The 27904-nt window shown below is 42.9% G+C and overlaps 1 protein-coding gene across 1 annotated transcript; it reads right to left on the bottom strand.

The window, feature by feature from the left end:
* Positions 1–8888: 8888 nt before the first annotated feature.
* tlcd3a (TLC domain containing 3A) lies at positions 8889–27643 on the bottom strand. Its single transcript, XM_034550293.1, has 5 exons — positions 27255–27643; positions 20142–20228; positions 17861–18080; positions 12427–12522; positions 8889–10570 (listed from the first exon to the last, which is right to left on the bottom strand). Exons 1-5 carry the CDS (start codon positions 27374–27376, stop codon positions 10265–10267), a joined length of 831 nt encoding a protein of 276 aa, XP_034406184.1. The 5' UTR covers positions 27377–27643; the 3' UTR covers positions 8889–10264.
* Positions 27644–27904: the final 261 nt, after the last annotated feature.

Genomic DNA, 27904 nt, shown 5'->3' with positions numbered 1-27904 from the left:
CAATTCATAATTAGGTCTGAACATATGGGGGATTATTTTCTTTACACGCATGGAAAATTGTTTTCGTGTCACTATCGTTGCTGACATTCATATTCTTTGGGTTGGAAAATGTACGCTGGTTTCTGGTTTGGTGATCTTTTGTGACATTTTGAAGAATCATACCTGACAAAGGCAACATTTTGTAAAGTGAGAGTTTTGACTTTCAGACTGCGTGCAATCTTTCTTGCAGAGTTGTAATTCAGTGTCTCACCTTTCCCTGAATCAAGGATAACACAGTAGTCAATGTCAAGGTATTGAGAACAGACCGCCATGGCCCAGTGTCTAATGATATCGGTGATCTAGATTCTTATAAGGGACAATTTGTGTGCCTCTTAAAGTAAAGGTGTGCACCGTACTAAGTAGTTGCATGCAGAGATACTGCATGATTATCTTATTTACTTACTCATTAATTTAGTAGAGCATCCAGGTTGGTAGGAGGAAGATAGAGAGAGGTCTATCTGAGGAGGTCTACGCCTCTCTTTGTCGTAATAGAGCCTTTCTTCTGTACATTGTATTATCTGTGGAAAACCTTCAGTACTCACATTATTTTCAGCGTGCCTCTTTGCTCTCCATGGAGGAGGGCCTGGGGTGTTGCTGGGACCAGCAGCAGCAGCAGCAGCGTGGCTTGATCCTCCACTGGACCCCGAGTATGTTGTCATGGACTGGCTCGACTGGCTATTCTCCGATCTTCCGGAGTAAACCAGCCCTCTCTGCTTTCCTCCTGGTTGCCCGTTGTCGATACTATCCTCCATGTTCTTCCCCTTCCCTTCGGCAGGGCTCCTCTCGATCTTCGCCCCGTAGAGGCCCTCCACCAGGCGACCGAGGGCCTCCATCTTTGACCTGAGCTGCAGGTTCTCCTCCTGCAGCCTGGTCACCGCCTCGGCCAGGGGTTCGTTGGAAATGCACAGGCCCTCGATCCTCTGCTCTATGCGCCGCTTGAAAGCACTTACGTCCACGTGCACCTCCCTTACGGCCGCTTGCAAAGTGGCCCTGAGCTGAACCAGAGCCTCGCTTACCATTGCCTCCCGGACACCCTCTGTGGCTACTTCCATGGCTTCTTCAGTGACCCTCACCACCCCAGATTCTAGTCAGAAGAGTTCAAATCTCAGAAACCAAACCTTCAGTCTTAATAGTCTTTTTTTTCTAATTCACGTCCTCAAAATGAAATTGATCAAACTACTTTTAATCGCTTCCAATTCCTTCCTTCAAAGGTGTCGGCTGCGTTCCAATGCCAATCTCTCAGTCAAGTTGGAGACGCGAAGGGAGATCCCGAGGGCCGGCAACTCATTAAAGTCCCATCAAGCTCCATGGAGGACTTCACTCAATGTGCAATCGTATTCTCTGGCGCTCTCCTCTCATCTGGTTGAAGCAAGAGCAGTTGTTATTTATAAGTCGTGGAAAAAAACAAAACAACTCACGCACAATGTCATCTTGGGAAATGAGATTACGTACCGCGCAGGCAGATCAGGTTCTCGGTGCATGCAGGAGCCGAGGGATGATCAAACTAACCTTTCGGGAGGGATCCGGTTGAAGCGTCAGACGGCATCTACTATTTGTTTCCTCGATGTTTACCCCTGCTGCCCCGGGCCAGTGTGTGTTGTCTAAGCTATCTATGTCCCCTCAGCCTGGGAGCAATAGGTTGGCCTCTGTATTTTTGGACATCAAGGAGGGGGCTGGAAAAGATCAAATGGGGAGGGGGAGGAGCCAGGATTATTCAAAAGGTTTTGTCTCTTTGCTGCTGATAAAACTGTTGCTGGATAAGAGCGACTTGAGTTTCTTACATGTCAATTTCCAGACACGAAACGGTTAACTGTCATCTTACTTCATAGTTTGTGGGCTGGTTGGCACTCTGCAGATACCCAAATGTGTGTGCATAGAAAAACTTTATAACATGTCCCCTTTTAATCTAAAATAAATATGATAAGTGTCTGTCTGTCTTTATAGTGCCTTTCTTTACACATGTATTGTTAAATTAGCGAATGAAATGTCTTCATTTTCTTGTGTTTTGTCTATTTCCATGCAATTAGCATTAGAGTATGAGATCTCTTGGCCACCGTACATTTCACCCAAATACCTGACAATAGGTCATTCCCCCCCCCATTTTTGGTTTGTTTTCATGCTGCAAAAATAATATCAATGAACGTGTAAACCGGTAACATACAGTGCACACTCAGGAGGACCTTAAACTTAAAGTAGAAATCCTCATCATCGACCTATAAAAGAGACATGTGCACGTCGTCTTGTGTTATAGAGGCTCACGAAGAGGAGATCACATGATGACCGGCGCCTAAAACGTTCTGATGGATCTGCAAATGCTAAAAAAAAAAAAAAAGGAAGTCACGGTAATTATTTCCAGGTTGCTTTTTATAGGTTACATTTAAAAGAAACGTGGTGCTTTTTAAAGCAATTATTTTTAAAAAAAACACTCTACCCACAGATTTAGGCATCCAGTTGGAGTGTCGGATGAACCAATCAGAGAAGCGGGATGACCTCCCGTCAGCTTGAGCCTGGTAGTGCCTCTGGGTGGCCGCGGCTTCACATTACAGCTCAGAGAAAGCATCGACACCGAAGACGAGATGCACAGAAAGGAGGAAGCGCAACGCGTGCAAGAGGAGAATGTCGATAATCTTTTATTCAAGCATACACAAATGATGACTGTGGTCTGTCGTCGTTCTCTGAAAGCAGCAGATTCAGGTGATAACTCCCCCGGTGAGGTCATCAATAAGCGTGACCCCTTTCACTTCAGTGTCATTTGATGTAAAAAAAAATATATATATATATATTGATTACAGCCACTTTAAGTTTACTGCTCCTATAGCAACCGGTACGTCAGCTTCCGCGAAATGGAGTGAAATAAATGGGCTAACGTGAACACAACGTCAGGCCAAATGAAAAGGGAGTGTCTAAGATTTGGAGGTTTTCGGTGGTTTTAAAATAAGAACAAAAATAGATGTTGATGGTGTGAAAAAAAAAAAAAAAAAAAACAGATTACAAGACAAGGAAAACAAAATAGAGGCTTGTTCAAAAACAGTCTCTCAAATCAAATTTATTTAATTTTAAAAGGGTGCTCTGAATTCACAAGTTCCAGCTACAGTACATAACTCCTCTCAACATTAATAGTTTAGTCACGTCTGTTTTCAGATTTCAGAAATTTCCTCAACAAAAATAAAAAATAAAATGAAGACATATGCATCAAATCTGATAGATATATATAGATATATATATGAACAATTAGAATGCTATCAAAAATAATGTGTTAAAGGTTGTGAAGGTGCTTCGTTTTAAGTCAGATACACAGCCGACGGCAAAACAGAGTGATATGGACAGCAGGTCAAGATTCAAATCTCCAAAACATACACATGATGAAAGGTCTAAAACAGAAACACAGCAAACCCATTCACAATATATCCATCTCTGCTTTAAAAAAGGGGTTTAAACTCAAATAATGGATGTCCGTTGAGCAACATTGTGGGATTTGCTTGATAATTTGAAAATACAGATAGCATATAGATAGTATCGGTCTGTATTTCATCAGAATCAAAAAGGACACGTTTTATTCTCATCCTTGCAGTAAACGCATAGCAATCAACGAGTTAATATATTAATTAAATGATATATTTTTTCCTTCAGGATTGTAGTGAACACCAAACCTTACTGAAACAAGTCATTCTGCTTCAGGGTGTGATGCCAACAAAAAGGTGTTAAATACAGCCGCAGCCTGTAAACACCGCCTGCCAACGTAGCTCTTTCACACCGACTCTTCTGGGTGTCACAAATAGATTTTTCACGAGGCACCGGAGACTAAATTTGGTTCACCGTCTCCGCAGATCAAAATCAGTCCCAGCAGCAGATTTTTTGGGGTTTTTTTGAAGCGCTTAGGAATCCAAACTCATCTGAAATCTGTACGATAAAACGTCTCAAAGTCAATTTGTGTGCAGTTCACCAGCCTAATGCCGCATTCACGTCACATCATAAGAAATCAAACTACTAAATATCGTTGCTACGTGTATTAAGACACCACTTTAGACGATGAGAGGGGACAACTGATCTCTGCTGCGTTTTTCCACCGACGACAAACCCTGCAAACAAGAGAAGGTCCACACCGCCGGGAGCCGACGAAGTAAATTGATAGATCTGACGTAAATGATTGGCAAGAAAGATGGCCGACTACACAATGGACCCGCGGACAATCGAGGTACCTGGGACTCTTTCACACACACACACACACACATGATTTCACTGCTTTGTCTTCATAGTTGTGCACGGCGGAGTGATATGTGCTTCTATGTGTCGCCATCATGGTTGTTAATGTTGTCAAACTAGGTGAAAAAAACAACAACAAAAAAAGATTGGTTCATTTCTGTCCCCGAGGCCACGATCAGGTTGATCTTGTGTCGTCTGATCCTACCATAGGATGATGTGAAGGTTACTCTCCATACATCAGCTTTTATCTGATATAACAACATAACAAGGAAGTGGCATAAGAGCCACACTTATTAAACCTATTTTAGCCTTAAAACCTTCAGTCATCCCAACAATCCTCAGAAACTCCAAACTTTATACCGCCAAGCACATTTTGTTTGTTATTCTTTTTAGAATATTTGGATGTAAAATGACAAAGAAATTAACGTGTTGAATTAAACGATGGGAACACAAGACACAATTCACACTCGGGTGCAATGGAGCGCTCATTTAGTTTTAGCGTAAATAAAGATATCATGTGATAATAGTGTTTTTTTTTTTCACGTCACTGCATTGGTGGCTCCAACTCTGAGCCGCAAAGAGAGCCAAAGTATTGTTCCTTTAAAAGGTTTATTCTCAAAAATAGTTTTATTAACATGCATTTCTGACCACATGTTAGCGTTGAACAACATCGGCCGTCTGTCAGACACAGCAGGGCAGTCAAAACCTCACAGGAACGACCCAATTGGAGTTTGCTAAAGGTTTAGCATGGAGCATTGTAATGCGATTCTGTGTTGGCTTGGATTCAACTCTCACTCAACACGTATTAAGCCTTAGCTCCGTGTTCTATCACTCAAAAAGATAAAGCATTCGCATGTAGTCTGACCTTCTATGTGCTATAGTCACTCAAAATAAAGTTAGCAATAGGCTAAAGTACATTTAAGTGTTAGCTTCAAGGCTACAATAACTTAATCATGTGGGATGACTCAATATAAATGAGGCGTTAGCTTGAAGCTTATTATGGCTCAGTAGTGTGTCAAAAGGTTTTAGTCAACCAAAAATGTAAGAGGAAGTGTTAGCATGAACTCTACAACCTTTTAAAAATAAAAAACGGATATTAAACGGTGTTAGCATGTAGTGAAACATTGCTGAAAATAGTGTTAGCAAGAAGCCGAAAACTGCTCCGCACGAGGTTAGCCTTTGCTAATTAGCTTTAGCTCGGCGCAGCAGAGCCATCGCGGTTTGGTGTCCATGTTCCCGTTCTATCTTTACTTACAAGTAATACATTTTTTTGTCCTTCTTTTTTTTACTGTGTAATGCAAAAAGTGTATCAGTATAATCATTATGTAGGAGTTAAAGTAGATTTAAATGCACTGGCTGTACCCAAAGAAAAGATGTGAGACTGGAGGGTAGTCACTTCTGGAGGGTAGACTATTAAGACAGACCATCTACAGCATGTCTAAAAAAAACAACAACAACCGAGAGGCCAGTGGTTCTCTCTTACATCTCTACAGTTACTGTGATTAACTGAAAGCTCCCGTCAGTCGCCTTCACCCTCTCATTATTCTTACTGAGGGCGTTGCAGGTTTTAGGATCGGATGCTGTTTATGTGGCTCCAAGCGATGGAAATAATGTGGCTTGTCTTCCCAATGAAAGTTAAAAAAGAACTATGTAGTCAGGTCGGTGTGATCAGATCAGACCAATTAAATCAGATTTTTTTTTTTATTATTATTATTATTATTATCAAATATCAGGTATCGGCAAGGCAGTGTCATAAAATGATATGGGTAATATTTTTGCAAGTATAGAAATTACATGTGAATTTTGGACACAGTCACTTAAAAAATATATAATGTTGCTTTCTTAATTGCCATGAGGGACACAATGAAAATAAAGAATTGCTTCAAAAAAAAAAAGAACATATAAAACAAAAGGGAAATTTTGATGACCAAATTTAGGAAATTGTGACAGAAAAGAAAGTGGGATGTTATATTTTCTGATTTCCATGATTTCAAAGTTTAGCTTCAATAGACTGCTCTTAAAAATGTTAATGAACCTCTAATTTAAAAACTCAGTTCCCACAAATCTGTTAAATTGGACAGACGTAACCATGACGGTCCGTCAAATTCGACAGTTTCCATGACCTGTCAAAAGTCCGGTGCAGTTGTGAGAGGTTTAGAGACCTTTCCTCAACATTGATTCTAGCAAACAAATCAAAAAGCACAAAAGTGACACAACATGCTTTACAGGTTTTTAAAGAGCTGCGACGACACCTCAAATGGTTTTGTGTCATGTTGGTACGAAAAGCCGTCTCAATGGCTTTTTCCACCCAGAGATAAAAACAAGAATAAAATTCTCCCGAACGCCAGCCTTTACTAAAGCATTAAATCAACGCCAGGTTGGCTTTAGAGTGTATTTAGAGGAGAGTGAGGTCACGCCTGTAGCCGACGACGCAGGAGACATGCACACTATTTGATAGGGAAAAAACCGCATAGGCCGACTAATCCCAACTGGCCCTGCCTGTAAACTGCTGAGTGGGGACAAGCAGATAATCCTGACGACAGATGGCGACAGAGAGGAGGAGGAGGCCGCCGACGGGTGAACAGGACGGTGGGAAAAGCGGCGCAAACAACCTGGGATGTCTTCCAGTAAGAACAGGGCTGGTCAGCAACGGACCAGAGAGGAACAAGCCCATCATTCAGTCTCTCCTCATGCTGTCGACAAGGAGGACCCATCACAAAAACAATGCTGCTTCCTTGCAACTATGCAACTCGTGAAAAAAGGAGAAAAGTTAAAAAATTCCCCAGCAGTGAAACCTCACCCTCGCTCATTTCTGCACATCCCCCCCAGCTGTGTGGTGGGGCCAGTGGTTTCGTGGTGGTCGCCGCTACAGGTGACGACGGCATGTCTCATCGACATCGTCGCGTAACTGACATGACTGAGTCAGTTGTCTCTCTCTCTCTCTCTCTCTCTCTCTCTAATGCATTCATGACGAACCCACACTTTACAGTAACGATTCACGGCTCGCAAAGTGGACGACAAAATAAATAATAAATAAATATATATGTATATATATTTATAAAATTGGCGATCATGACACAAGACCATCTGAGGAAGTGACATGGGGGAAACAATTTTTGTAAAATCAAAAAAAAAGATGGAGAAGACCTGGATGAAGGTCATTTTCAGCCTCTTCACAAATGGAACTGCCTGCCTTACAGTCGAGGGAGAGGGACAAGAAAACCCGTGGGTCTGTGTTTCTAGTTTCAAACGATTTTCTTATTAGTTGCATGCAAACTTTTTTTTCGGGGGGAGAGAGAGAGAGAGAGAGAGAGAGAGAGAGAAGAGAAGAGAAAGAGAGAGAGACCTATCAAGTCAGTATCCAAACAACTCAACCAATCAGTCAACTGAGCTGCAGTTGTAAACTTGTTGGTGTATGCTACAAAATTGTTGTTACTTATGATTAATATACAGCATCACATTAATTTATATGATTAAGAACGCTACCGAGGTCAATTTATAAAGACAAGCAAAACAAAAAACCCAAAAAAGTGAAATGCAACACGAGACCATGGTTTTGTAGTGTGTAGTAGTCCCAGTAGAAATGTACAGCAAAAATAAATGGAATGGTCCCAAAAGAAGAACAAACTGAGGCGTGGATCAATCAAATACTCGATATTAGTGTTGCACACATGCACCGCAGCCTCTTTTTTTTGCATAGATTGAATTTGCAGGACATAAAAAAAAAAAGGCCATAACCCCACTCTTAAAAAAATCAGTTAGTTCACTATAAAGCTTGAATGACCCACGAATATTAAGAGTTCAATTAACCTCCGGGTTTAGATTGTGTATGAAACTAATAACCCCGCTGCATTCTTAAATAATAAAGTGAAAGTGAAGCATGTGATTTTCGCTAATAAAATGTCTTTGTGATTAATGTCTGTATGCAACTGTGAATGCAGCAACAACAAAGATTGCTTTAAAAAAAAATGTTAAAAAAAAAAAGAACAAAAAGAAAAATGTCCTTTTAGGTCTAATTACCACGTTGAGATATAGGTTTACGTTTTAAAACCATTTTTGAGTTAAAACTAAACTATATACACACAGCCCTGTGTGAAGTACACAAGTGCATATAAATCTGTGGAGCCTCCGGGAAACTAAACGGTTACTTCCAGGAATTGATTTTTTTTTTTTTGTGGCTGATCGCATATAAACTTGACTCTTCTGTTTAAAGTATGCCCTGGTGAGCCTCTGCTCACCTTATTGCTCTGACCGTGGCCCTGAGTTCGTCCCACATTAGGCATCCCCTCCCGCTTCCCTTCTCTGTGGTCTGACAAGCAGATTCGATATTTATTTTATTATTTTTTTTACAGGAGAAAACATAAAATCTCCCAACACTCTTCACATTTGACCATGAGCCATCCTCAAAGACTGCGTCTCCCCATGCTGCCCCCTACATCAGCACCGGCTGCCAGCGTTGCAGCAATGCAGCGTTGCTATGGCAGCTGCAAAACGCTCCAGTCAAGATGGAGATCGTGGATTCAGAAGATGAATCTCTTGCTAGCGAACCAACCTTTACTAACCTTCTGCGCTTTGAAAGTGGCTAAAAAAAAAAATTATATATATATATATATATATATATATATATATATATATATATATATATATATATATATACTCATGCATGCAAATGATATATAAACCTTGCAGAAATTAAAATCCTTGCACTTGGGTGTTAGTCCAAATACATCATATTTTTTAATCTTATCCCATCATGGCTTTACATTGTTTATTTAGACATCGGGAGCAGTCTGGTCGTTTATTTTTTTTATTTATTTTTTTTCCTTCTCCAAAAAAAAAAAAAAAAGGTGATTCATTTGAGGTCTTGACTGCACTTTTGTCGTATCAACCTAAAATTAAAAAAAAATTAAAAATCCAGCACGGACTCGTTGAAAAATGACCTTGTGAAAATGAAGGATGGGTTTCCCAGAACTGAGGTCATCCCTTGTCGGTGCCACCATTCTCCTGCTCCCGACCGTTGGGAGGATATTGCCGAACCCAAATTCCTGAAAAGGCTTTCTTAAAATGGAAGTGCAGCATTGAATCCGGGGTGTGGGGGTGTGGGGGTGTGGGGGTGTGGGGGGGGGGGATGCACCATGCACACAGAGCTCTCGCACCCTGCTGAAAGGAGACGGCTTCTGAAAAATAAGTGAGCCACGGTAGTAAACGTGAGGTCACAGCTGGAGGGGGGGGGGGGGTCGATGATGCCACTGTATCATGCTCTAAAGGGAAAACTACAAACAAAATGAACTGGGAGGTGAAACGTCACATTAACTGGGGGTGTCAACAAAATGTAGCAGTTTTTTTTTAGTGTTTTTTCTTCTTTTTTTTTTTAAGCTCTCGAACGTGAATGAGGTGACATGTATTCTTCCTGCTAATGCTGCCCGGATTTGCATCCTGCCCCCCCCCCTTCCCCCACACACACTCACACATGGATGGGAAGGGGGAACGCGACTATCCCGACACTCGACAGCAAAATCATCCCAATAAATACAACCTGTCGTAGCAGCCACTCACGCAAACACTGTAACAGACCTTCAAAGTCCGCAGAGGCCGTAAACACAGTAGGAGTAATGGGGGGGTCCGGGGGGGGGAGGAGGAGGAGGAGATAATGTCTATCCATGGAAGTTCTTCAGCGTTGTAAATGTTGACAGACGCCGTGTAGCACTTCAACAAAGATCCAGGCAGGAGCCAAAATATCCCCCCACCCCACCCCCCCAAAAAAAGAAGCTAGATCATCAAACTTCAGTAGTAGAGCTGCTTTCGGTGGAGAGGTCCACGTAGGCAGCAGATATTGTAACAAGAGGACTTAAAGTGTGCGGAAAAAAATGCCCAGGGAGTTGTGGGACAAGAGCAGGCAGTCCTGGTGTACTACAGTACAATGGTGGGGTTTGAAATGTGTTAAGTCAAACTAGTGCCTTTGCAGAAGTAGTTGCGTTAGTAGCTGAGTGTGCGGCTTGAGCGGGCGAACGTGAACTTGATATCAATCAGCCTTTGAATTGTCAGTGACCGTGGCCGCGGGAGACGAGTCTGGCACACGGCTGCGCCGGTAAAGACGGTAGCCCTTTCGGCACAGAAGGACGAACCAGTAGACCTGCGGCGCCAGGATGCAGACGTTGCCCAGGTTGGTGGACAGCGGCAGGTGGAAGGGCACGCTGTAGAGCGGGATGCCGTAGTGGCGGCCGTACACCCAGTACATGTAGGGGAACAGGGCGATGCGGAACACGAAGAAGGTGAGGAGTACCATGCCGCCGTTGGCCTTGTGCAGCCAGGATTCCTGGAGGCTGAGCTGGTGGAGGAGACACAGAAAGGGAGATTTATTTTTTTTGGTGGGGGAGGGAGACAGAAAGAGGGTGTGGATGATGAGAACACGTTATGGTGGCATTTCAATACGCAGCAACATTGTGTTTCTCTGTGTTAAATGTTCAGTTGTCTCTTGTCAACTATACGTTTAAAAAAAGACACATCAAAGTCCCTCTTTCCTCTTCAAAATATTGGTGACAAAATCATCCCGAACTCAGGGGTCTTACACATTACTTTATCCAGTCAGCTGGGATCACTTGAAACCTTTTGACTGTTAGCTTGTGCGTTTGGATCCTTCAGCCATTACGGACGTCCTCTTAATTCATCAATTCTCCCAACGTCCTCCTTGTCGGCCACAACAGGGCCGAGGAGCTTCACCAACGGTTTCCAAACGATGGGTAAAGACGATCTTGAGCCCCAGAGGATGAATACCAGTAACTCTGGAGGTCACCTGACCTTTCACCTGCCACCATTAGCAGGACAAAATATCCACTTATCCAACACCAGTAACAGCAGAATAAAAAAATAAATATATTGATTTCCGGCTCAACTTGAACTATAGCAAGATCACTGTAGACATGCATGTGGCTTTTTAGCTTTTTTTCAATGTCTAAAGGTCAAAGGTAGTGTCAAATGGCCATTCGCTGGAGTTAGGGCCGGGTATCGGTCCTTGATACATTCAAGGTATTAATATCATATAACCCAGGACAAAAAAAAGTAGTATCAAAAGGACGTCGAAGGATACCGGCATTCAATCATTTTTTTGTACCGAGATCGAATTGAGAAGAAACGTCTGTCCTTAGATTTAAGAGATCTCAGTTCCCGGGCGTGTTGCTACCGGCTTCACCGTTGTTTACAAAGTCATACCAAACAACAACAAAACATATGTGATTCAGTGAAGTGAAGCAGTGGAGCTTTGCGTTGCTCTTTTTTCCCCTCTGCTGACACCAGATGTCAGCAGAGGCCTGGAAGCCCCGCGGTCCACAGCAAGCCTCTTCTATTTTTAGATCACGACTTTAACGGAAAAAACACGCAGCCGCTCGTCAGCGAGCGCGATGTGACGCCCGCTTGCATGGGTGGAACTAACGAAGGCCTTAAACTGCTGTTAATGGGTTATGAGGCAGGGAGAGTTAAACACCGTCATGGCTCCTTAGCTGAACACGCCACCGACTGAAGTGGTTTCTGTTTTTTTTTTTGTTGTTGAGCCGTGAGCCTTAATTATTGATGGTACGGTGACATCCCAACTGAAATGGAGATACTGAGTTTTTTTTTTGATGATGCAAGACACTGGACATCACCTGAGCACGAGTGACTCGGGCAGAGACATTGATTTTAGACGGCTCAGTTCACATCCTTGAGATGGTTTCAAATGCAAACTTTTTTGCACCTCTATACATTTGCATTTATGGGCTATAACTAAATTTGAGGTGACAGACAAACGTATCCGAGAGTTTGTCGTCTTAAAATAAAATAAAATAAATACACTGCTCAAATGCAGCGGAACACAGCCAGTAAGATAGTTAGTCCGCATACGAGAACATTTGCAGACAAACACTTTTAATTCTATGTCTTATACTTTTCACTCTTATTGCAGCCCCACGCATACCGTACCACTTAACGAGTGGTCCTGTTTGCTCAGCTGTTATTGGACAATTGCTGCTCTTTTAGCAAATGATTGCCCAAATTGGCTGAATGCCAGTTGATCTGTACACTCTCTCAAAACCTTTGGCTTTTCTTCTTCTTCCTCTTCTTTTTTTGGGGGGAATAAAGGGACAGCGTGAAGTACACGACAGGGTGTGTGACTTCCCAGTCTGTTGAATGCACATGCGCACGGCGTCTCACCTGAATAAATATCTTCCCCAGGGAGACGAAGGGTGTGCTGAGCTCCGTTAGAAACAAGCAGCCGATGAAGAAATCCCCCTGGTCCCTTCTGAAGAACTGAGAAGCAGACAAACAGAGCACACGCAGAGTGAGCAAACAAAGCATGAGCATGGAAAGAAACACACACAGCTGACATTCAAGGACAATTTCCGGAACCGTCCCGGTGGAGAGAGGCTTTAAAAAAAATTAAAAAAATTAAAAAAAGGGGCATTATCGGGTTTTAAACAACACGTGTTTCTCAAGGTCGATTCTGACAGATTTGGACTGATAGTTATAATATCCAGTATAATGTTTGCGTGCTATCTGTTGAGAGAGGATGTTAGGGTCTGTTAGAGAAGATAGATGTGGACAGCTTCTCTTCATTAATCAGTTGACAGCAGCACCTGAGGGCCCTCACTGGAACAAAGCTAAAATCCCAAATGGCTCCGCTCGGCTCTCTTGCTGTCGCATGCTGTCGTTTGTTTTGGGTATCAAACGTCAATCAAACATCGCTGTAACAATTTCTGAATTTTCACTGAAAAAACAAAAAAAGTGTTAGCCAGGATGAAAACTGTTGAACTTCAACCCCGGGGACCAAGAGTCCCATCCCATCGCCGACAAACAGTCTATTGTGTGTCCCGATTCAGGGGGAGGGGTGCTTCCGAGAAAGTGGACCCGAAAGCCAGGCTGAAGGGAAATGGCTGAGACACTTTAGGTGTTTTTTAATTTTTTTTTATCAATTTAGAAAAGTTTGCATTTTGCTACACACATTGTTGTTGTATTTTCAGTTAGACATAAAAAATAAAAAAAAAACGTGAAAAAAAAGGGTCCAGGTATAAAAATACAAAAATTGCCCTTCATGGTTTTAAATGTCTGTATTTTATAACATTTTTAGTTACTGGCAACATATTCAGGCAAAGTTTTGCTGGTTTATGCTGGGACGACTTCCTTTACAGTGGATGTGCTATTGGTCCAATTCAAATATTAACCACTAAAATACAAATGCCTTGTAAAACCTGACGTGGCTGCGTGATATTTCCCAACTTTACGAGTCGAGGAGACTCGCCTGACAATTAACGAGAGGCCGGTTCACAATAAGGAACTCGACGTGCGTGTCCTTGAAAAACACAGGCAAAAAGAAGACGTCTCGCTCTTCACGATTCGGGGGACTTTGGACCGCGACTTTGATTAACGCCGGTCTCGACACGTCGGTTGAGCTGCACCCTCGAAACTCTACGAATAAAAACGTGAACTTTACTTTCCAGTTAATACTTTCAAAAGCAACCCGTGGTTTGGTCGTCTTCTTTCGCAAAAGTAATGTCCTTGAACTCCACATATGCAGGCATAGCGAGCGCGTTTCAACCCTTAATTAGATTTAGGTGGATTCAATTTAAGAGTGAAATCCTTTACCGGAGGTGTGACAACCTCCGGGGTTTTCTTCGTACAATGCCGCAAACCGCAAAAGGCAGATTCAGTCGGATTCGGACACAATTTCGCAAGTACATAAAAAAAAAAAAAAAAAGGTAGTGTGCGGTGAGCCGCGGCAGTGATGTCCTGTGCATAAGTAATGAATGAAGCTTTCAAATATTGACCAGCAGGCACGGCGCTGTATAGTAAGAGAGGCCGTCCTAAAATAGGCGAGTCAGTCGAGATGGGTAAAGAGACTCCAGACAAAAGACTAGCGCTGTCTGGTAGCCTAGCTTGCTGCGCGGCGGTGATGAATAAAGCATGAGCGGCGCTGGACGCGGCCTCGCCATCTGCACCGTGAAAAGAATGATCGAGACCGCAGAGGGAAACTTTACACCGCGGCGACACAAACCAAGTGGCTGCCTCGTGGAACCACCTGCCGTAGGGCGTGCGTTACCTTTGTCTATGGGATGTCGGAGCAAAAGGCACCATTTGGCACGGGCGCGTTTTATCTGTCAAATACACATTTCAAACTTGCATACACAGCTGAAAACACAAGGCCACACAAGGCCACGTGAGGCCTCTGGGGAGGGCAGTTTCAGTCTTGGTCCCAGAACTGAAATGTGAGACATGTCTGAATGGGCTAAAAACTGAACAGTCAATAATAATACTTTTGATATTTTAAGCACGTCTTGTGTTTTTCTCGGGACCATCGCATCCCACAGAGGATGTCGTTTGTGTACAGATTGTAAATTTGTGGTTTTGGGCTATACAAAATAAATAAATTGAAATTGATAATTCTATATTTGACTTTATTCAAGCGCTGTTTTGAATACAATACTTCTTCCATTTATTTAAGTCAACAAATTCTAAAAACACACCGTTCTCATGCACCGGTCCCCTCTAGTTTTTAACGCAGCCGCTGAGAACAAAAGCTGCATTTGTGGTTTTTGGGATCTGATGCTTCCCATCTGTCCCAAGAATGTATTTGTAACTGCCCACTCCATACATTTGCCTGTGTGCAAATTTAGGATGCATTTACGACACGAGTCTCACGATTAGCCGTGAGCTGAACGGTTGGCGTGAACATCAAATCTATCTCGTGCATCACTGGACACGATCCACCTGTAAAAAAAAAAAAAAAGCCAGCAGTCGTGAGTAGACGTCGATGTGACCGTCATTAAGCCCCTGTGTAAGTATACGTCTGAAATATAATGAGCCGGTTGGTCCAGAAGAGCTTCAGGACGGTCATATCCCAAACTCTTGGCTAGAATTCTTGTTCTACGTCTGCTTACAGGTCTCCTCCTATTGGACGTTACCAGAAAACGGCCTTCAGAAGGCGTCCCGATCCGATACCCGACCAATTCCAACTGGGGCAGTGGTTCCACACAGAGCTTAATGTTAAGCCTGCCATCACATTTACAGCTTTTAGGTTGCCGAAAACAAAAAAATATGGTGTCCATTTTTAGTCATCGGGGTGGATACCTTGCAGATACTCGTGACCATAATTTAGAGGCCTGCTCAACCGGTACATTAAAAGCTTCGACTTCAGGCTCATTTGCCAAGTTGCCGTATTATTATCATCATCGTCATCATCTACCTCTTAATGCTGATCTAATTTAATTGCTGCTGCTACAGCAACCAAATGTCCCCCTGGAAATGAAAGGAGGACGAAATTAAAACACCAAAGTATGGTTTACGTTTCGTACGACCGTGTCATTTGCGAGTGTCAACTCAAAATGTTATGTTATTCACAGGTCGAAGAAATTACATTAATAATGGCTCCATTTAGGTCTATCCCAGTAAGCCTATGCTAGTGAGTGGGCATGCACAATACCCTTAAACTGGCACATCTAAATGGAATGCAGCCATCATTTAATGTTATTAACCAAAGCTGTGAGTTTCCTACTAAAACATGTCCCTAATAGAAAGAAAAAGCTTACTTCTAACATCAGAGCGACACAATAGGGAACAATATTTCTGAAATGAGCCCCCTAAGTTCTCCAACTATAAAAGTACTGAAGCGTCCTTTAACGGGCTTCGCTGCATGACTCGACCATCTCTCATGTGTTTTGGTGGCATAAAGCTGACGGGTGAGGGAACGAGAGGAGAATCGGAGGGAGGGGGTGGTGAGTTTAGAGAAAAGAGAAGGGTGACTGCGGCTGGAGCTGAATAATGAAGGGTAATATGATCTCATATTGCCACTGCAAACAAAAGGGCCGGGTTTCCACTGCACCTGGCCTGCCTACCTGGGTACTACTCGGAGAGGAGGGTGGGCCGCGTTACACGTTTCTGTCGACTCTTGACTTATAAATACTCTCGTCGGCCAGTTGAACTTCTTCCAAGTGTGCGGTACGGCATTATTTGGCTTCTATTCTGGCCGACGCTGAAATCGTCAGAGTAAGTCAGGAAATTGAGCACTATTATGAACTTTACTGCTCAAACTGTGCTCAGGAGCTTAAGAACTGCACTACAAGTCTTCCTGTCTGTTCCTAATGCGACTGTCTCTTTGCGACAATTATAAATTCAAGGATTTAAAAGAATCCTTGAATTTAAATCTTTGTACTCTACCCTTTCCTGTCATTTACTACCTTGAAGCCTGACCAGTAGTTCCTCCTAGTTGTACTTTAAATGCACCGCACAGTAAATCAGTTAGGTATTCCACTTTACTGCATAAACCTGGTGGTTAGAATTTCACCGACACTTCGGTCGTGGTATTTCAGTCACAAAATGGATACTGGCTCATAAGTGTAATCCACGATTAACCATTCAAACGGGGATAATGGTGCGTGCTCTCAAGACTTATCTTTCCTCAAAAAGGCATTCACAGTGTTGATGCAGATATGAACAATAAGGTGTGAAGAATGGAAAAATATGACATTAGTTTCCGCAGGTTATATAGGAGGCCGTTTGCCAATCCAACAAGTACTTTGGTTCAGACGCACACGGAGCCCTTTACCCGCGACCACAACGTCATTTCCTTTGAACTGTTCGAGTGTCGCTTAACATTTCAAGCCACTTTGCGGATGAGAATCGTCTTCTTCAGTTCAGACTCGAGTAGGAGCCGTGTAAAGGAATATATGAGCTACGAGTCAAACTGTACTAAATGTGGTCGAGATGATCTGCACATGTGCAGTAATTCTGCAGGTACCAAAGTGAGATAAGAGGTGCTTTCAGAACCAGTTGGGATTAGCATGTTGGCTCACTAATGTACTTGGAAAATTACTTGATTGGTAATCCATAACAGTGAGCATCATGCCTATTTTACTGTTGCCACTTAAGTAATTATTAGGAGATAATGCGGCTCAAAGAAAGGATTGATTTGAAAACAATGCCCTACATTACGGCATAAACTATATGGCGCATTACCGGCAGCGGACAGTACAGAGAGGACACATGACTTCTCACAACTCTCTTTAGGTGCAACGTATAATGTCATCAGCACCAGTGGGATTGTTTGCCACTGCCCATTACGATTGGGCTCAAGATTCCCGGGGGAACGCGGTCAGAACCGGGTGTCTGGCTACGCATCACGTTGAATCGGGGGTTGAATCAGTGTGAGACTGTAGTCATTAAAAAGTGTCATTTTGTGTTGGATTAGGATAAATCACTTGCAGTATTAGCTGTGTTGAGCCATTTAAAATTGTTCTTGTTTGATTTGTTCATTGAAAACAGCTGACAGTTTGTAGTTTTTGGCAATAAATCAAAATTTTAAATAGGCGTTTCATACTGAACTGTGTAAATGTTTACAACTCTGACTCCTCAGTTCAAGAAATCTGCGACCCATGCAGACTGGTCTCGAAACCCGGAGCACACCTCGTTGAACATGTGTGTGTGCAATGTGTGTGTGCGTGTGTGACCGTGTCATCACCATTTATAAAATCGGCACAATCAATGTGTTTGTGATTTAAAAACAATTATTGGCCTTGACTACAGACTACAAGACTTCATCAACGCCGCTTCAATCCCACCCTCATTTGTCTCACCCCCCCCCCCTCCTCCTCCTCACCAGCGTCACAGGCAGCAGGATCGTGAGCAGGGCAATGTGATGCAACACCAGCAGGAACTCTCGGCGGACGAAGGACTGCACGGTCCTCAGCGAATGCCGCTTGTAGTCCTCGTGCCCTTTGACGCGGAAGCGGTGGTAGTGACTGAGGTACATGGCGAAGATGTCGTATGTCATGTAGGGCACACCGTACCAGACGATAAAGTAGGGGGCCAGCCAGTGCCTGAGGATGAAAAAAAACATGTAAATACTCGACTCTCAACACATGCTTCGGTCTCATTTTTCCTATTTAAAAACGCAGTCGCCATGTTTGCAAAAGCGGGAGATCCGTTGCACTAAATGGCAAACAATGTTTTTTTTTTTTATGTGATCGGAATCGTCTTACACAAGATAAGCAGGCCAAATACTGGTCATTGATAAGTTAATGATTCGGTAGTATTAGAGTAGAGTACACACACACTAAACTCATTCAACCCATTGGCCTTGCCTCTCTCACGTATGCTTACAAAGACTTTAAAGTACAGTATAATAAACAGCGTGAATGGCTGCAGCCCTCTAATGAGCACCAGTTACCGTGATGGTTAATTATGTGGACAGCACGGAGTAAAGCTGCAGAGCTGAGCTACTGAACCCTGACTGGGCTTTTCAGCTCTTAAGGTCAGTGAATGGCGATTAAGAGCAGTAGGACACAACACACCACTCAGTGAGGAAAGGAGGGCTACATGAATCGATTATGTGTGCATATATATATTTTCTGTGTTCAGGGCAACGGAAAATTCGGATGAACCGTTTTTTTGTGAGCACAAAAAAAACAAAAAAACAAAAACATTTGTCTCCAAATATGCGTGTGGACCAGTACGGATGGAAAGGGTTAACTGGTAATTGGTTAACCACAGAGAACACATTTGAACCAGTTGCACATGTCGTTATATAGGTTGATTAAGAGCAAATATTTGAATTGAAATTCAAATATTTGAGTTCCGCAAGATAAACGTGTGGAATTAAAGAAGCAGGTTCAAAGGCTATCAAAAGCAAAGTTAACTGCTGACGTCCCTATAAACTCTCTTTGTGCAGCCTTAGGCATCATTTCTATTGGTAAGAATGACAATGTACGGTTTGGAAACGTGGCAACGTGGCAGAAATGGAACCCGGCGGGGGCAAGAAGAAATCAGTTGAGCTGCATAATCTCAACCACTTTATTTGGAGGTAAAAGCAAAAAGGTGGTGGCGAGGGTTTGACAAGAATGAAAAAGGGGCCCCAAGTTGATATAAATAACTAAATTAATTGCAATAATTAAATGTTCTGTGAATCTGGGTACTCTTTTACTTTAGCTTACTAAAACCATCCTCGTGTCAGCCTGGGATAGAATATGCTCCACACCGACACATATGGACATGGACCCCTAATTATTCAGCTGTAGAAAACACCAACCTCAGTATTGGATGTTTTTCCCACTGCAAAACCTTGTAAAAAAAAATAAAGTGGCAGATTGTTATAGAGCATTAAAGCATTCATGGGGTCTGACTCTGGAGCATGTGTTCCATAAGCTCCAGGCCGTGTGCACGTCACAGGACAGCCGAACTGAGCAGCGCTGTGGAGGAATTAAGGCCTGTGGGTGAAGGGGGGGGGGGGGTGGAGATTAGCAGCCTGAAACTGGGCCCTGTCTGGCCGTTCAGCCAGTAGGATTATTACGCTAGCGTTAGCTTAGCCGCCACACTGCGCTGAGAGGCTAACGCTGTGCTAACCTGCTACCAGAGTGCTAATGTGGAGGTAGAGCTTGGATAATAAAAAAAAGAAATAAGTCCATTTTAAAATAAAAAAATGAAATTGCCTTTTTTTTCTCCTCTTTTTTTGTTGTTGCCAGACTGTACATGACAATGTAATTGCTCAAAAGCATTGAGGAACCACAGCGCTGCAACTTCTCAGTGGATCAACCCAGTCGTGACTACGACATGATGCCCCATCACCACAATAAGTTCCGTTCTCAATTTTTTAACACTTGAAAGATTCTTGACATTTTTATTTTTATTTATCAGTTACTTTTTTTTCAAATGCATATTAACTTTTTCAAAATCCACATGAACCGACTTTCACGTCAGCGTGAATACGATCCACCTCGTCTTAAGATGTCAACGTGTCACTTTTAAAAGCTGGTTCGTCCTGTTTTTCTTGTTATTTTCTTTTTCCAAAACAGTAGTGAGGAACACCAGGAGCACACAAGGACAAATTGCCTCTTAAAGTTACCGCGTGTTTCACGGAGGGGATTAATGACGTGGCGTCTCACCTGTCGTCGATGACGCTCTCCCGGCATGATGTGGCAACGATGACTCCTACCGTGGTCGCCATGACGGCATGGAGGGAGGACACCAGTCTGAGAAAGAGACACACACATTTTTTTTTTTAAAAACACGATACACAATACATTCATGGACAGTTAATAATCACACTTTACAGCAGCAAACATAACATGAAGGCATTTATGTTTTAAGCCACGACAGCATGGCAAGTGGACATAATAATCATCATGACGTCATCCACTGGTTCGGTCTGTTTTGCCCATTTCCATCTTGATTTTTTTGCAACCAGAAGTGACACACGAGGGTTGAGCCAAGTACAACTTTCGCAAACAGAAAACACACTACGAGGGAGTTTAAAATTCTAAAACAATAAACACGGACACCGGACCGGAGACAGCTGTGGTAGCAACCTGTCAATCACAAAAGCAGCCACGCCCCTAAAGCACACCCTGCTCAACAGTCTCTTTTACTCTCGATGGGACCATGATGATGTTTGCCGCGTTGAAGACTTTGAACCTGGCGATCGACACCGTGACCTCATGTTCACGGTGTCGACTGAGGTTATAAATGAAGTGAGAAGTTGGATCGTTTCCTCAAAACTTCTTTACGATCTGAATTAGTTTTGCAACCGGAGGAGTTGCTTCCTGCTGGCTATCAATGAGAATTAACCGAGTCGGGCACTTCCCGCGGCGGTTGCCTCCCTGGGTCAAGTTTTAAAAAAGTGTCCCCTTCAGGTGAACAACATAAGCAGTCAGACCTACAAGTTCGGTGCACCGTTCGTGGGATTAGCGGTGCTTGGCCTCGACTTTCCTAGTCTATAAACAGACCTGTGACATAGGAGAACTTGGTACATCTCTATTTGAAGTGTCGCCGTGTGAGGCGGCACAAGGCACACACACACACACACACACACACGCATTCAGGAGGCACCGATCTCAAAAAGTATACTCGCAAGCAGACAACAAAAAACAGGACATTGGATTATAAATCACCAATTTGTTCAAACTATGAATGGCCGCTTTAGCTCAGACGAGCTCTCTCCCCGGCTGTTCTCCAACTTGGCAGCGCTGACCGTAAGCCGCTTTGAAATCAGAAAACATGTAATTGCAGCCATAATGGACATTCGGGCCCTTTAACACACCACTGTTCAAATGTTTCAGCTTTTCACTGCACTTTGTGTGTTGGGGGCGGTTTACGTTCAACAACTACTCATCACCACCCCCGCCGGTGACTGGAGACCAACTCAGGTGATCCACAATCTCTCCTATCATACACTTAGTTTGTTCACAGTGTCGTCCCATTGTGTCACAGGTTGCCATGAAATTCGACAGAAGTATCATGCATCCCCAAAAAGGATGAACCCTTTTTATTTCACTGGCCACCCTTAAGGACAAATGTTACAGGTCCAGCGCCTCTACTGAGAGGATGTGAAATCAGCAAGTAGAGTATGATGTTCTCACGTTCAGTGATCAAAAGTGTTAGCTTTATTTTTCTAAAATAATTAAATAGGGGTCCGTAAGGGAGTCGGACCCGATCCCAGGAGACCCATTCAGTTCCAAAAATACAGTCCACCAAAACAGCCTAGCTAACACTGGTGATGACGACTGTTCATAGATCATGTGCCCATGGATCCACTCTACGACTGTCAACAAATAGTTTGATGAGTGTACAAATTGTAATAGTAATTTTTAAAAAATTAAAAGAATTCCAGCACTATCGCAGCCGTTTCTCACGTGCACTGACAGATAGGAGTCACACAACGGCAAATTCATTAATTGAAAATTTAATTGTACGGGTTTGGTCAAGCTGCACGAAGAATAATTAAAATAAACAAAACATGAGGCGCTACGTCATGTAAACAAACCACAAAACCACCAGCCGTGCACTTGAGATGCTGGAGACCTGACCGCCTAAAAGATGGGTGGGTAAGTACGTGCCGTCGTACAACATTTGTACTTTTTAATAGAAAAACACGCTTCGTTATTGTGAGAGTCACTGGAAATGGGCCAATGGCAAGACGGAAACGTTCAGGCAATCTCCCTGCAGCCAGCTGCCACCTTATCTAGCTTTTTTGGAGTGAAATGAGGGAGGCATCGTAAAGATAACTCCCTCATTTCAACTTCACAAATCAGCTGTTCCTCCGTCGTGGCTCTTTTGTCGTAAGCGACAGGAATAAATAGATACGGGCCCGTCTGACAAAAGTTCTGCTCAAGATGGCGCTTGTGGTGAGGACTAACAGTCCCGAGGACCCTACTGAGATCTGGTTAGAGTGAATATCATTTGGACTCGACTTGGGTCTCGAGTCAAGACTCAATTGTTAAGAGGACCTGTGAAATCCCCCAGCACAAGAAAGGATTTAGACTTTTAGTCTTGCTGTTAAGTAATGACCAGTTTTACAATGCCAATAAAAAAAAGGGGGGCTTTTCTTTCTCTTCTTCAATAAGTAAATTGTGTGTTGCAAACGGCGAGATTGAGAAAACAAAGAGTGCATTTGTGTTTCCTGCTTGAACCGGCTGTCACCTCGCACCAATCTCCATGGGAATGCGGCCATGACGCCGGCAACGCAACAAAGGCCACGTGACCGGCAACTATAAAACCAAAAAGGCCTGAACTGGAAATGACTAACTGGACTCTCTCTCTCCCTCCCTCCCCACACACACACACACACACACACACACATTTTACCCCCACGTCTCGGTGCCTTCTAGGGCTGTACGGTCGCATACTCGATCACAAGACCCAGATTTTACACAACTCATTCATTGTGCGTCCGCCAATAACCCCCCGCTCTCTCTCTCTCTCTCTCTCTCTCTGAAAGGTCGAGGTTGACGGGGTGAGTAGCGTGGAGAGGGCAAAAAAAAAAAAAAAAGGGGGAAGAATGCTTTGCTGCCTTGTTCGGCAAGGTTGTCTTTTCCTCCCCGCTGTGCCGGGCCGGTGGCAAACTCGGCTTCCCTTTCACTTACAAACCCAAATCTTTTGCTTCCCAGACCGTTTCCGTTCTAGGCGAACGACTTGCTCTCTTTCATGTCCTGTCAAAACGCTCAGTGTCTGACGGTCGTGTGTGGCGTTACTACGTAACCTGTAGTTGCATTGGTGCTGCAGCACTGCGAAAGAAAAGAAAAGAAAACGGGGTGCATTTCACAGCAAGTAGGAACCCCGTCTCTGGAAGCAGCTCCTTCACCCGATGCATTGTTCCATAACCAATTATGAAGGAGTACATAAACACTTCAGGTATAGACAATCAAAAGAAAGGTTATCTGGATATGTGTCGCTAACCGATTTCACAATATTCTGTATATTTTATGGACTACGAGTTATCAAAATCTAAAAAGGTGGGTGAACTATGGCCTCTAGTTGGTGGTCATAACACAAAACTACCATCAGTAAAAAAAAATAAAAAAAACTTATTTTAGAAAAAGGTATAAACTCTTTTAAATTCATTAAAAGACGGTTATGCAACTCATTAGCATATATAACCTATATAATGTTTATTAAACTTTTCCGATGGTAAATATTAGCCATCTTCATTGAGTTACAATAAGGAGTTATCTTATTTACTGTGCTGTCGAAGTAATATAGATCCGTCAACTTATTTTCCTGGGTCCAGACCGCTGAACTGTGACACAAAAACAGCGGCGTTTTGATTAAAAATTAAATAAACGAATAAACGCAGATAGGGGACCAATCGTTGTCAAGCTGTTATCAAGCAGTCGAAAAATGAATATGTAACAACTGTTTTTGGTATTGTGAATGGCTGATAAACTTAAATAAACACCGTTTTATGTAGAAATCCTTTGATTCACAAATCAGACACAGAAGAGAGAAACTGTAAAGTCACTTCCTGTTCTGCCATCTTTACCAGCCGACACAGCATGGGGTTTGTTTTGATGGTGAGACGAGAGGTTGAAGAGCCTTGCCAACTGTACACGAGGAGTTGTTTGGGAAAGGTTAATGCAATCAGCAGAACTCGTGAAGGATTTCCGGCAATTGTCTTCCATTCTCATTGCAAGGCAACGTTATGGACATCAACTTCACGGTAATCATGCAAGCTGCAATCTCCCTTTCTTCCCCCCCCCTCCAACGGGATTACTTCAATGAAAAGAACAATTGCGTTAAGGCATGAAGTAAGCTTACAAGAAGTGAAGTTACTGTGTATTAAAAAGGTAAGTGATGACCGAGTGCAGTTTTGCAATTTGGGGTTAGTTAGATGTGGTGAACATCCAACGTTAAGTGCTACCCTTCGGCCTCCAATATGTCGGCTGATTGGCTGCTGTCAAGGATGTGGTCGACGTTCCTTCCTATTGGCTTGATTTGCCTGGGCTTCACAGTTAATGGAGACGTAGCCGGCTTTGTCTTGAGATATTGTGAAATGGGATTTAGGAGTGAAGACGGCCACTTCTTTGTCGTCAACGTGTACGTTTACTTTACTAAAGGTTACCTTTGAGCCACGTTAGCGTGGCTAACATTGTTTTCCTGTTAGAACTTATCTGTTTAGCTAACATATCAATACCGGTGAGAGCCAGCAATCAATCAGCAATAACTTTGAACGCAGCTGGTCTGTTACTTGTTAACAAAAACATTCACTAACTTTTTTGTATGAGAACCATGTGCTGCCTCATTAAGTGTCGATTGTAAACGGTACCCAGGTGAGATGGCATACGGTTATACTGCCAGTTATGATGTCATGTCTACCGTTTCATATCCACGGTCTACATGAGATTCTTATTAGTTGATGTAACATATTTGGTGTTGAGCGGTCACCAATGCAGGTTTACGTTTTTGCAAAGCTCTGAACGCCGTTGTGTTTTAGCACTCTTTGATATCGCGTGTCAAGTATTGTGGCAAGTTCCCATTACATCTTTTTGTCCGCTCAGACATTATAAATTGCTGACACTCATTACCCACTTCTCCCTTTTACAGGCACACTGGATACACGGAGGGGAGTTCTCCCTGTGTGGCAGACGTGCATAGTACAGCTCAGGATGACGATAGTTTGAGATGTCCTTCGATGGCCACTTGCTGATTAGGCAGAAAAACTATCAGTTAATTACTGGAAAGTTAATAACCAACTCTTGTTGGGGGCCGTACAGACTGTGATCCTTGTACATTCTTAGCTTCTCTCAAGGACTTCGAATGAAGCTTTCGAATGTCTGTCAGCATTTTTACGAGGTCATCATACAAAGAAATGGAAGAACTTTACATTATATGAATGCTTATTTTAATTGATGGTGGTGTTAGACCGCCTAACAGCTCAACAGTTAGTTGACTTTGCTTAGAGTTCGCTAGAGTTATTGGAAATATTTGGATCACACAAGGCTGAAACAATCTTAAGCCTCATCCTACAAATAGTATAATACGAATATTAGTGCGGCCATGTCTTTATCTGCAAATGTGCATGGGAAAAACAATGAACAGGCATGCAAGAAAAACAAAAAGCTGATGATCTAGAATTTCAATGTTACCTAGTTCCTTCTTAATATGTTCTCATATGTGCTTCTATTTCATTTGAGAGTAAACTTCAGATAAAAGTAAAAACAAAACAAATATTATACTCTTTCACTTTGGCCAAGTTGTGTCAAAGTAAAACAAAGCGATCAAATGGACATCTCACGGTTATGTAGATGTTTTCGCGACCTCACCAACTACAGTAACCCAATTTGTGACTGCGAACACGACGCATTACATCGCGTACTTGAGCTCCAAGTTACAGTGAACTGACATGTGCTGCCTGTTATGTTTTACCACATGCATTTAATTTTAAAAAAAAGGCAGAGCACACAAATATATTTAATACAAAATAGATTAGCACAAAAAAAAAAAGGGCACAAGCACCACACAGGGACATAAAAAAAAAATCACATAATATATTTGGTACACATGAACCCTTCTGAAATGGTTCCACCATAATCAAAAGACACAAGCGTGATCCAGGCTTGGAAAATTGGTGGCAGAGCGGACACGGTCGACTTTAGAGATGGGTTAAGTCGCAAAACAAGCAGCGAAATATCCCCCGAGGTGTGGAGGAACATTTTCCGTTAAGATGAGCATTAGTAAATTAGTAGAAGCATTATTCAGGAGCAAGGTTCAGTGTTTTCCAGCGCCTAGCCAACTCAGCATTCGACCCTGACCGGAGCTCAGAGGATTAGCAAGAGTGACAGCGTACAAATGAGCATTGAACTGAGCTGTGCACATGTGAGCAAGTCACACTGACCGACACACGCACACAAATGTTCATTATCATCATCATCCTTTGCTATGTCGATGCCAGGTGGTCTAAAAGTTCATGACAAAAGGCTGCAGATGTAAACATTTAAAATTAAAATAACTTGCTTGTTCACAGAATTGATGAGAACACATGAAGCTGGAGTTTGTTCTCATGCAACATCAATTGTCACTGGGACCAGTTACAAAGCCCCTGGAGGGAGGGGGGGGGGGGATGCAAGGTTTTTAATGATGTGCCAGACTTCTTATTATCGCGTGCGAGCCACCCATAAAACCATTTCACGTCAGTACAACATTATGCATCGTATTCTTTGCAAAAATAAAACGGACCAATTGGAACACACTTACACACAGATACAACTAGTAATAGCACGTCCAACAAGCCTCAGCGTGCACGTTATTTTTTTTCCCCAGTCTTTCTATGGGGATGACTACATTTATATACTCCTATAAAACATTTTTTTTTAAAAAAGGGATCCCATAGGTTAGCTTAGCTGTGGTATTTGCACAATCATCCTTGTAAAGACTATTTTTTTGTGGGGGGGGATTACTGTGCCAATTTAGCACCCAAAAAAAAGAAGCAATAACGGTTGAGAACAAACTGAAACGGTAAATTAAATTGGCACAAAATGCACACATGCTGGTGAAATCGACAGATATAGTAGTAATCGTACAAATACCAACGTTACATGAAATAATATAACAAGATTAGCTAGCTAACTGAATGTGGGAGGAAGAGGACAGGGGGGGGGGGGGGGTAAAGAGACGTTACTAGCTACAAGCCACCAAACAAGGTCAAATGCTATACATTAGCTAACAGTGTTCGGCCATATCTGGGCAGGAAATGTTATATAAAAGGATGAATTTATCTGGTTTACCTCTCGCTGACCAGCACCACGTCGGCATCGCTCCAGTGTTTGAACACACACGGCAGGATTTTCCTAAAGGCGAAGAAGAGACCGGGGAAAACTACGGCGCCACAAGCTAAAACTTGCAACATCCTGCCAGTATTTTCCTCTAAACCTGCCCGGAGACCTGACTCTCTCCCCTCCCACGAAGTTTTCGCCCGTTTACACGCGGCGATGAGGCATTTTAATGCGGGCCGGTCGGGGGGGGGTGGGGAGGGGGGTGTCGGTGTTTTAACGGTCCACCATCCAAACACACACACACACACACACACCGCCGAGGCTCAGCAGCAGCACCACTGTCGAGCTAAAAAGGCAAGGAAACTAGCGGAGCTCTCCAGGGCTGCTGTCAAAATAAAAGTCCTGACCCGGCGCCGGAATAAAGGTGGTTCTTCCGGTGAGAAGGCTCACATGACGGTGGAGTTACACAATTACCCCTTTTATTTTGAAGGTCTGCCTGAGTTGCCGAGAGATGCACTTTGGAAATAAAACGGTGTAATAAACGACTTTTATTTTCTTCTTCTGAATATAAACGTGAACGTTAATAGGTAATAGTCAATCAATCAGATTGTTCTTTTGTTTTATTTTAGGGTGTCTTTCTAGCTTCCGGTGTACTTAAAGAG

This window comes from Cyclopterus lumpus, chromosome 14 (assembly GCF_009769545.1).
Source record: "Cyclopterus lumpus isolate fCycLum1 chromosome 14, fCycLum1.pri, whole genome shotgun sequence".
Taxonomy (NCBI): Eukaryota; Metazoa; Chordata; class Actinopteri; order Perciformes; family Cyclopteridae; genus Cyclopterus; species Cyclopterus lumpus.
This window is presented reverse-complemented; position numbering and strand designations above follow the sequence as displayed.

Coding starts and splice junctions, on each gene's coding strand:
- tlcd3a (XM_034550293.1), bottom strand. CDS start 27,376: ATGTTGCAAGTTTTAGCTTGTGGCGCCGTAGTTTTCCCCGGTCTCTTC. Junction 20,229..27,254: donor GTGGTGCTGGTCAGCGAGAG/GTAAACCAGATA, acceptor TCTCTTTCTCAG/ACTGGTGTCCTCCCTCCATG. Junction 12,523..17,860: donor TCCTGCTGCCTGTGACGCTG/GTGAGGAGGAGG, acceptor TCTGCTTCTCAG/TTCTTCAGAAGGGACCAGGG.